The sequence below is a fragment of the Phaethon lepturus genome, unplaced genomic scaffold (genome assembly GCF_000687285.1).
Source record: "Phaethon lepturus isolate BGI_N335 unplaced genomic scaffold, ASM68728v1 scaffold32413, whole genome shotgun sequence".
Classification (NCBI taxonomy): domain Eukaryota; kingdom Metazoa; phylum Chordata; class Aves; order Phaethontiformes; family Phaethontidae; genus Phaethon; species Phaethon lepturus.
Genome location: NW_010528923.1, coordinates 1 through 11,428, shown reverse-complemented (window position 1 = coordinate 11,428; position 11,428 = coordinate 1). Strand labels below are relative to the sequence as shown.

The 11,428-nt window shown below is 38.7% G+C and overlaps 1 protein-coding gene across 1 annotated transcript in view; it reads left to right on the top strand.

The window, feature by feature from the left end:
• Positions 1–10,231, top strand: part of LOC104618258 (kinesin-like protein KIF13B) — a gene marked incomplete at its 3' end in the record, with an annotated part of 20,264 nt that extends 10,033 nt beyond the window's left edge. The window contains exons 8-11 of the mRNA XM_010283803.1: positions 1,597–1,709; positions 2,146–2,257; positions 6,992–7,204; positions 10,121–10,231. Of these exons, the coding sequence (XP_010282105.1) occupies positions 1,597–1,709; positions 2,146–2,257; positions 6,992–7,204; positions 10,121–10,231 (549 nt within the window). The remainder of the gene's footprint in view (positions 1–1,596; positions 1,710–2,145; positions 2,258–6,991; positions 7,205–10,120) is intronic.
• Between the last annotated feature and the right edge of the window lie 1,197 nt (positions 10,232–11,428).

Sequence of the window (11,428 nt, the reverse complement as noted above, 5' to 3'; positions counted from 1 at the left end):
GGGAAATCCATTTCAATAGGTTTGTAAGTGAAATGTATTCTTTGAAATGGAAAGTAAAAATGCAGACCCCAAGTTGCAGCAGACCTGCTGGAGGGTGCAGAAAGGCTCTCCTAATCCTAGAATCTAAATGAAACAATATATATTAAATATCTAAAAGGCATTTAAATGTGAAAGTATTTTTATTTACATTTCATTATATGTAAATGTTCCTTGGAGTGGGGTGTGAGATACATTTATGTTACATTATTTGATCCCTCACGGAAAATGCTAGTAAACTAAAACTGAAATAAATCTCCCATACCAAAACTCTTTAAACTTCATTGATAAATTCTGTGCTTGGGCAAGTCTTTAATGTTTTCAAAGCCTTGTAGAAATTTTGAATGTCCACGGAGCAAATCTAAGGCATGTACGTGCCTAAATATTGGATACAATGTAAAGCATAACAAGTATTTGTATTTTTTTCCTCCTCATTTCTTGTTTCTACCAGTCTTCTTAGGCAAACAATTTTCGTTGTTCTTTATTTGCACTTTACACTTCAAATCAGCAGTCGTACAATGCTAAACTCCTTCATTTGCCGTAGTTTGTCATTCCCTTTTTGCTGTAACTGTGCCGTGTACTTAACATGCATATTTTTTGTGTGGTCATGGTCAGCCTGGATGCAAGGTGGTGGTTCTGCTTGTCTGTCTGTTCTACATCTTCCAGTGATCACTGTGTGAGTTTCTGGAGCAGATTTCTCTGTTTTCCCATCTGCTGGTCCTTCCAGTCCCGGAAATGACACGTTTCAGTATGCCTGATGATTACACGGTATTTTGAGAGGCTTACAGTAACATTTTTGAAAGCATATTGATTCTAATTATCCTGCTCCTTTAGGGGAACGTAGCACTTTGCAGCTGTGATACTGAGATGCTAAAGATGCTGCAGAAAAGCATGATGCAAGCAAACAGTTCTCAAAGACAGTGTTAGCTCTTCAAATTGACCTATGAAATTCATGGAGTGTTTCAGAATGTCATTTTGGGTCAAATGTGATAAAACGATTTATAACAAAATCTGTGTTATGGAATGGAAACACTCGCATGGCTTGGGTTGCTTTCTAGGAGATTGTTAGGCTATAGGAGACTTCTGCAATTCTAATAATTTTCATAATTTATAACATGCTTCCTGTCATGTTCTTTCTCATTTTCTGAAAAACAGAGTGGGAACCTGGTATACAGTCTGAGATTTTTAGGAGACTGTTTACAAGATGATAAAACAAAGACATTCTGTCTGTGACTCCTTGGTCTGTATTCCCTTCTGCATATGTTCTTGCTTTAACTTTTGGTTAATGTGCCCCCTGTTTCTATCCTCTGGAGATTTTTGAGATGTCTTGAAGATCTGAGTGTATCTTACTTCACTTCAAATCCTCTTGTTGTGCCTAGAGCAGCAACTAGTGAGTTATCACAGAGTATTGTTCAAGTACTATGACTTTCAAAGCTGTTGGAACAGCTGTAGAGAGTCTACACCAAGAAATTAAGCTTGATTCTTGTTTGAAAATACGTCAAGCTATGTAACTTAACTTGACTGAACTAACAGTAGCTGTTCTCTGGTTCCTTCTTGCAGACATCAGGTGAGAAGGTGGGCAAGCTGAGTCTGGTGGACTTAGCAGGTAGTGAAAGGGCAACTAAGACTGGTGCTGCGGGAGACAGGCTGAAAGAAGGAAGCAACATTAACAAGTAAGACTCGGTGATTATTTCTTTTCCTTTTTTCATCAGTAAAATCATGACTGCTAAATACAGTACACTTGTAAAATAGGATAAAATCAGCTTTTGTAGCAAGTTTTCTTCTTCCCTTTTCTCTACTTTTCCTTCACACATACAATACTTTTAGACGTTTGAATGAGATCTCTGCCTATTTAAAATCATTGGCGTCTTTCCTTCTGTACTTGTGTTCCTGCAAGTACCACATAATTGCATTGTGAAGACATGATTATTAAGGCTGAAAACATAGACCAAAACCAAGGAGTAGAGCTTTTGTGAGAAAAGAATGATCAAAAGTGTATGAGGAATTTTCTCCTCGGAGCTCATTTTTGGAGAGAAAGTGAGACTCTAAATATGCATTTGACTTCTGAATATTTACACTTGTTAATGACTGCCTGTGTTCTCTGTGCAGATCCCTGACAACTCTTGGGCTGGTTATTTCTGCCCTGGCAGATCAGGCTGCTGGCAAGAACAAGAACAAATTTGTTCCTTATCGTGATTCTGTGCTCACCTGGTTACTTAAAGTAAGTACTCTGATCTTGTTTGTTTAAAAGGGAGGAAAATAGGAGAAGAGTCCCATTCAATGAAGTAAAAAGCTGTTCTTTTGCCTCGTTTTCTGATTTTGACATTAACCATGATTGTCTTTGGAAAATTAGCTGGATGTAAGCCATTAGTATCTCTACAGACTAAATAGGTTCCCTGTCTCTGCTGAACAGTAATGGCCTAAAGAATAAGGAACTTTAAAAAAAAAATAAATTAAAAGCATTATCTTTTATGGGTCAGTTTACATAGAGTGTCACACACAACCTTGGGGCTAATTTAATTTGGGTTATTGCCACATGCAACTGAACTTTACATACTGGTTAGCTTTGAAGATTTTGGTTAAGACAATTGCCTTTTCCTAATTGTCTAATGTATTTGTTAACGTACTCTACTTTTGTCAGCAGAGTATAATTGCAGTGCATTATCCCAGTTACAGTCTGAGGAACAGGTCAGAAGACTTTGTACATCATATTAATGTGAAATGAACAGTTAAATCATTTTCCGTACTACATAGGACTCTACTTGGTATTCTGGGGGGAAAAAAAGAGCGTACCATGATGGCACTTGGATGAAGACCTGCAAGGTCTAAATGAAGAAACAAATTCTTAAATATGAGTTTTATGTATGTTGAATTAGAAGACAGGCTTTCCCACTTCCTACATACAGTGGCCATGAAGCATGGTAGCCTGATGACAACAAATCTTGGCAGTGTAAGTTTGATTTTTAGGTTTAGTCATCATCTGGATTTCTCCCGTTCTCTGAATGAGTGGCAAGCACAAATGTAACCTCTTCTATCCGTAAAAAGCTTGCCTGCTAGGAAAGGTTGCTTGGCTTTTTTTTTTTTTTTTCCGTTATCTTGCCTGGTACAGTTTGAGTCATCTGGATTGACTTGGATTTCGAAGGATTATTGAATTCGGTGTCATATATAGATTACTTCAGTTTCACTTCTATGATTTTGTTAAAATTTTTCTCTTTCATCATTTGATTGCCAGGATTCTCCATAACCATGTCTCATAGAAATACAAACTTACCAAGTTTTCTTTTCTCCTTGTGCTCTGTTTTATTGTTATCAAGAAGCAACTACGATATTTGTCAATAAAAGGATATAATCTGGGGAGAAACTGATTTTTGGCACCACCAGCCTTTTTTTGTCCTCTTACTTTTGTAGGTGCTCTGGCTAGATTTTGATGTCTTGAATACTCTGCTTTGCTTCCCCACCCATTCTTTGCAGTGTTTTTAAATGTTGTTTGAATTTGACATCCCTGTGATTTAACTGCACATGTGGAAAGAAAAAGAAAAAGTTACTTGCAGGTTGTACAGAGATGTGGAGATTAAAAGAGATGTTTTCCTTAAGAAGATTTGAAAACAAAGTTGACCTCAATGCTTAAGTAAAATAAAATCTCTACTCATGTAACACCTTAACCCCACAAACCTTCATTTTTCTCAGTGCTGTCTTTTAATGAACTTTTTAGCATGACCACTGTGAAATGATATATTTCTTCTCCCTAGTGTAAACATCACAGATACCGGACATCAAATAGAGCCATGAGGGCTACATAAAAATCAGAATGGCCTAACAGAAATAGTGTCTGTGCTTTTCTACAGTAAAATAAATCCTCCTTTCATGGTGTTCCTTGCCTTTAAGACTTTCTTAGTGTTTAAATATATTTTTGCCTCTACATATTTACACTGAGTTTTTTCTCTAATTAAACAGTGCTTTTTGGCTCTCTGCATAATGGGAACAAGACCAGCATGCAGCTTGCTTCAGTTTGCTCCAGTTGCACGTGTGCTGGGGTTCCTGATGTGGCTGGCTGAGCAAGCAGAGTGGAAACTTTCCTAACGAATTTCCAGCGTTGTTGTTAGAATTAGTTATGCCGTTCCACTTCTAAACAAATCCAGCAAGCAGACTGAAATTCCTGTTTAGCACCTGTTTGATGCATTGTAGCTACGATGACGATGGCATACCCAGCACATGCTTTAGCTCATAAATAGGAGCACACTTTTGTTTTGCCTTCTTTCAAGCAAACCTTCTTTGTGTCTTTAACATCCAGCTATGTTAAGTGCAAACAAAAGGTTTTGGGCTTTTGGAGGTTTTTTACAAACAAGCTCATTGAAGAGAAGCTTTATTTTGAAAGGGCAAAATTTTAAACGTTTTTTTAATTAAAGATCAAAGGAGGGACTTACTCATTTAGAGAAGCCTGTTTGTAGAAGCCATGAGATGGTGGGCTATCTTTTCCCTCTAGCTTTCAACTTTTAAAAGTTGAAAGTTACGATGCCAAAGTGGGGTAAGTGTGTTCTAACGCTAGGAGTATCTGTCATACAGCGTCTCTCCCCAAACCTGAGAGACAAGGAGGGTTCAGGAGACCTCAAGATCTAACACCTTGTGTTTAATTTCGTTGAGGATCTTTAGACGAAAGTACCAGGTGAAAAATACTACTGCAAGAGGAGGCTTGAAGACTGGTGTCAAGTTATGTGTGGGAAGCAAAATAGCTTATCAACTCTGTAGCCTTTTGGTTTTATCTAATTCAATTGATACAAACATCTCATTTTCCCATTTTAATCAGAAGCCCTGTATGTTTTACTGATGGCTGCTTTCAAAAATTTTAACTTCTTTTCACAGTAATCTTGGTGCTAGAGAAGGCTGTGCTAGTTTAGTCTTAGAAATAAGTAAGTTATTTCCACTCTGTGTGTCTCTATCACATGCAAGCCCAGCCTTTCCAGGGTAATTTGCAGATGCTGTCTTCACTAATGAGAGGCTGGCTTACTATTTCTCTACCTTTCTTGCTTAACATTAAAGAAACCAGTGAAATCAGCACAACAGTTTTATACATAAAACTTTATCGGACAGTCTGGCATTGGGCTTGAATAGCCACATTACAAGAGGAACTTGACACAACTTATAATGGGTGTATTGTGAATTACGGTGTATCACACTAACAGCGTTCTCAGCTGCCTGTACTGCAGAGTTGCAATTCAAATAATGCATTAATTCTATTTTGGAGCTAATTAATTAGTGCAGCGAAGGAGTTTCCCAAAGTGCAAACTGTTAAGGTTGGGTTTGGAAGCAGAGTACATGGCAAGCTCCCTGATAAACTTCATCTTTTTATGTAGAACAGGGTTGCAGTTGCAGAGTGTCGTTCCTAATTTTTGAAAACTGTTGACGGATTGAAGAAAAGTCCTGGCTTCTGTAGAGCCAGAAATGCCATCGAATGAGTCACGGACTCTTGTTAGTTTTTTTAAGGTTTTCGGTAGAGGCTTTGGAAAAACATTTCTGTGTTACAGCGTGGATCCTCCCAAGCCATGTGTGTGTTGGAGTAAATATTGGCTGCTCCTCAGATGAGAAAAAAGCCACGCTGGTATCGGTCAGAAGGCTGCTCTTTTCCATTGACTTCTTTATAAATACTCTCACCTGCAAGTGCTAACCATGCTGGTGTACCTCACTGTGCTGAGCGCTGTACGAGTGAAATTGTGAATTATTATATTCTCTACCCAGAGAGCCCTTTCGCATGCCCAGGGACAGCAGAGCGGTACCCGTGCAGCAGCGAAGTAACATCGGTCTGTGTGGTCGACGCTTGCCGGACCGCTGAAGCAGCCAGACTGCTGTCAAACTATTTTAGGCATCAGGCAGTAAAAAAGCGAGTGTTAAGAAAATACTTAAAGGGGCGTTTTAATGATTGCTGGGGAAAGCTACGTGTGTGCTTTGTAATTGAAATGCTTAGACAAACAGCTAATGTAGTCAGATTGTTCTAATGGCAATGCCTGACCTAGATTTCATGGGTTATTGAGGATGAAAGTTAATAGCGTGGTTTCTCTCAGAAAGGGATACTGGATAAAAATTAAATAAAAATAAAAGAAAATAAAAAATAAAAAAATAAACCTCAACCAGACAAAATAAGATTTGCTGCAAAATTTAAACCAGAATATTTTATCTTTTAGACTGGCCAAAATTGTAAACCACAATTTTGCCATCAATAAAAAGATTGAATGCTTCCTTCCTTCCCCCGCTCCCTTGACACACTCCCTTGCAGGAATGTGGTTTCACGCCCTTCTTCTCTGTCAACCAGATTCCAAAAGTGAAATTTCTTACATAACTCTACTTAGATGTGTGAGCTGTGTAAGTGGGGGGAAGGGAAGGGCCCCATTCTGAAATGTTTATAAGAATAAAATCAACTGTATCCTTTATAACAATAAAGTTGTATAAAATTGTTTATGAGGAGATCTTTAAGTAATTTAAATTAAGTACTTATTCCAGTACTTCCAGTCTTTAAAATAAGATATTCTGAATTCATTATGATCTTTCCTGCTCCTCTTTTCAGTAGTATCTGAGAAGTCTAATGCTGAAGTGCTTATATTTCTGGTTTATAAACCTAAGCAGCAAACATAGAAGTAAACCTTTGTAGCCCTTACTAGGCACCTTAAAGCCCAAGAAAGGGACTGTTTTCATTCCTGTTTAAATTAAAACAGATTCTGAAAGTCAAGAATGACATTTCCTAAATGTGCTTTAAAAAAAAAAAAGGTTGAAAATAGCAACTTCCCTTGATTTGCACAGCTTAAAACATTAATTTTGCACTGAGGTGCTCTGACAAAAATGGTTCTCTTATTGTTGCCCCCATCTACTCCCAACTCTTGGTTATTATTAGCTGTCTAAGTTCCTTGACTGGGTCAAATAAAAGAAAACCTTCTGTTTTAATTTTATAACTTCCACCACTTCCCAGGATAGCCTTGGTGGGAACAGCAAGACTGCCATGGTAGCAACAGTAAGCCCAGCAGCAGACAACTATGATGAGACCCTTTCAACACTGAGGTACGCAGACCGGGCCAAGAACATCGTTAATCATGCCGTGGTGAACGAAGACCCCAATGCTCGCATTATTCGGGAGCTCCGTGAGGAAGTGGAGAAGCTGCGAGAACAGCTCACAAAAGCAGAGGTACAAATTTTAGTCTTGACTAGCCAGCAAGTCCTGTTAATCCCGTTGTCAGAACTTTCTTACCTGGCTCTCAAAAATGAACGCCACAAAGAATTACTACATGGTATCTGTGAGAAATCTCCATTTATTCTTCTTTCCATTTTTGTGTACGTCAGTCTTGAAACACGGGTGATAACATGAGATACAGGTTCTGTCTGAGCACCTTGTTGAGCAATCTTGTTTTTATTGTGAGATACAGATCAAAAGCAAGAGGACATGAAGGCAGGAATCGGGGTGGAGTCTTAAGATTGTGCAGTTTATAGGCAGAGCTTTGCCGGTGTGTTTTTGGCTACATCCTGCGAGGTGTGAATTCAGTTAAATAATGCTTGCTTGCTTACAAACTTTAGCTCTTCTCAGTTGAATCTCTTACAGGCTCTAGCCAATATTATGAGTATCTGCATAGCTACCTCAATGAAACTGTGAAAGGAGCACGGCCTAAATGTTAGGCGAAGGCCAAGAGCTAGCGTAATTCTGAGTTCTGTTCTCAAATGTGGAAAAGCAGTGGTGATATAATCCATCTGTTTTGCAATTCAGAAAAACTATGATTACAGTATTTGCCTCATGAGGTATGCAGGGAATGCTGGCTGCGGTATTAGAAATGACTAGTGAATTTTGGACTGTTCTTATTTGAGCTGCCTAATATGCTAAGCATCCAATAAGTGTCTATCAGTTTCTTTAAGTTATCTCAAGCTAAATATCTAACAATTCCTCTAAAATATGAACCACAGACTTAACAGTTCTCTGAGAGATGCAAGTACTCCCTGTTTTTTTCATTTGTGAGCATTGATGCCAAAGTAATGGCAGCTTTCCAAAGTAATGAAGTAGTGTTTCCTAAATATGAAGTGATAATACTTGGGAAAGGAAATATTTAAAATCCCTCCCTAGTTGTCATCTCTGTGTCATTGACAAAGAACATGGAAAAATTGGTGTAGTTTGCTATTAAGAGTCTACACAGTAAAGGTCAAAAACATTATTTATTGTCTTGCATTCCTTTCAGTTTAGCCCATTTGTAGCCCATCTAATTGTTCTTACAGAAATGAGCATAAATAACTTTTTTTAACTGAATAAAAACACTGACCTGTCATGACAGTCAGATTATATTTTCAAAGCTTATTTCCAAATATAGAGGTTACCAAGTTGTGCTTTTGGGTATTTTTTTTTTCCTTTTGGTGTCAGTATCCTTTTCTCTCCCAAACAGCCGAGGCAGAACAGAACTTGACAGTTTACTTACCCCCACCCCAGAAGACTAAGGCATTATCCTCTTTCCCCCTTTTCTTTTTTAATCCATGCATTTTGATCTTTTCTTGCTGAAATTAATAGCACGTGTGTTAATTTGTTTGTGCCAAGACCACCAGCTTGTCCTTCCTAAGCTGGGCATTTGGACTAACCGCTGTCAGCAGAGGAGCACACCTGCTGGTCTGGTGTAAATCTGGGCCCATATATATTTTTTATATAAACATTGTAGGGAGTGAGGAGAATGACCTAGCTCATTTTACAGTTCAAGCATGTGAAAATGTTGAGTGATTTTGCCCCAGGTACAAATAAATAGACAAACAAGACTTAGACCTTGAGAGCAACTGGGCTTCATCCTCCTGTCCTGCTCTGTAGTGTCCAGCTCCTTTGCACCGATCGTGGTTTATTGGTTATAATAAATCTTTGTTCTGGAGATTGCCTTGGCTTCACTTTCCTTCCTGGGTGGAATTCAGCTTCCCTTTTACCCTATATTTAGGTATTTGAGATATTCAGCCAGAAAATACTACATGGGACACACTAGCCGACAGTTCGTAGACTGTTGCATCTCAAGGCAGAGGAGACTCCTGTCTTAAATCACTTTCTCCTCCTCTTGAGTGAACTGCAGTGTAATGAGGCCAGGCTGTTTGATTGGGATTCCTGTGAGGACTTTTGGGTTTTGTGGTAAAGAAATGTCTGATGGAGAATGATGCTTGCATTGTTTAATTGACGTTGCCTAAATACCTACCAGCCAAAACCATTTTCGTCTTGTTAGCCGTAATGAAATAAGGATGTAAGGAGGTCCACAGGCTTCCTGTCTGAGGGAGTACCGAGGGGATATGCCCCTACGAGACTTGAGGAAGTAAATATATGTAGTATGAAAATGTTGATGTCCTTTCAGTTTTTGGAGTGTCTGATGGGTGGCGGTGGGGAATGTATCTTCTTATTCTCAAGTTAGCCCTTGGGTGGAACGGGGGCCTTTGACTATTATACAAAACAAAATTAGAGCTGTGATGGATGAGCGAGAAAATCAAATTCCAGTGTCCAGAAGCACATCGTAAGGCTTCTCTCGATACCGGCTCTGTAAAATGCATATGTAGAGGTGGATAACCAGAACACCTCGGCTGCCTTGATATTTGCTATAGAAAGAAAAAATCACACCCATCAGGCCACATCAAAATGAATAATAAAAATATTTTGCTGGCATGTCAGTTTAAGTGCCAGAGACGTTAAGTGCCGTTTTGAGGGAACGACAGCTGAGACAATGGTGGGTAGCCAGATCAGCGGTAGCTTGAGAAACAAGATTGTTTTAATTATGAGTCTTTTGGGATACTCCTAGTGGTATAGAAATGACATCAGTTTGCGTTTGAATATCTTTGTGCAAATCTGCCAATATCGTGTAATTGATTTGCACTGAAGTCTATAAACTCCACTTTTGTATCTGTACTTGAAGCTAATGAAACTAACTTTTTGATGGATTCTGCATTTATATGCAATATATATTTTAAAAACCTCTTTACTTACTGGTAAGTATGCCTTGGAAATTGAGTAAAGTTACGTTTCCTTCTTTCCCCATCTGTGTGACAGCGATGTGAAAAAAACAAAGCACAACAGATTTTCTTGGTTTATTTGCTTTTATTTCTGCAGGCTATGAAATCTCCAGAATTAAAAGAACGATTGGAGGAATCGGAAAAGTTGATTCAGGAAATGACTGTGACCTGGGAAGAAAAATTAAGAAAAACAGAGGAGATAGCACAGGTTTGCTGCTTTCTTCCCTCCCCCCCTATTTTTTTTATGAAAAATAGGTTTGTTTCCTTTGTCTGTCAATTCATAGAGATTGTCTGAATCTCTCCCCACATTTATGGGTAAGTAGGTCAAGCTTACTGCCCTTTTGAAAAGCTTCACATAATTCCTGTGATAGCTGGGTGCCTCCCAGATTGCTATTCCTGTAACAATAATAAATTGTCACTGTATGCAAATGGAGAAGTTATTTACAAAGTAATAATCCATGGATGATAGGATTACAGGGATTTTTATATTCTTCAGACAGTAAAACTGTTGTTTGTGATGAAAGATGGAACATTGAGAGCGTCAAATGCAAGGTTATGTACCGAGTGCCTCAATACACGAGGCAAAGGGTATTCAAGAATAATGAAAATAGAACTGTTCAGGATCCCTGTGTGTTTTAATACCTTTTACACTGATATGTAGGGCCTTAGACCATAATTGAATATGATGATTATGTTGAAAAATTGTGCAGGTCACCATGATTATTGCATGACACTTTCAATTCTTACCACACAAATGCTGACGTGTATTTTTGCAGTAGGGAGCTTTTGAGGGGGAGGATTATTGAAAGGTGATGAATAACACGTAATCAATAAGGAGAAAATGGAGCCTCTGATACAAAGCCCTCTTGTAGCTGGCACAGTCAGAACAGACTGTGTTGACTTTAAAGATCCATTGTAAGAAGTGCTGCTTGTGACTATGAGGGCTTCCTGGCTTTCAGTGCAGATCTGTACCGTGGATTTTCCTCCCTGTGTATAAGGGTGAAAAATAGTAATAAAAAATTCTGCTCTCGTCCTACACAGTAGTTTCTAGGCATAGAAACCCTGAGTGTGTGAGGAGGTTGAAAAACTAGAGTAATGAGCTCAACTCTACAGACCAAATCTGCCTTGATGTTTGCGTATAGCTGCTTGCTTCAGCTCTCTTCCTCTTTGTCTCTAAATTCTCAGCCTGTTACGATGTTTCAGAGCCAGGAGTTTCACCAGCCTCACAGCTGTAGAAAAAGTGATTTTTTTTTTTTTTTTTTAAATTTATTTTTTTTTCTCCAGAGGAGGGATAAGGACTAGTGTTTGTGCAGTGTATGACTGTTTCAGGACTGCTTGGAAACCAGTGGAAGGAACCTTCTGACATCTTCAGAAGCTGTGGTGGGCTGACCCTGGCTGGACACCA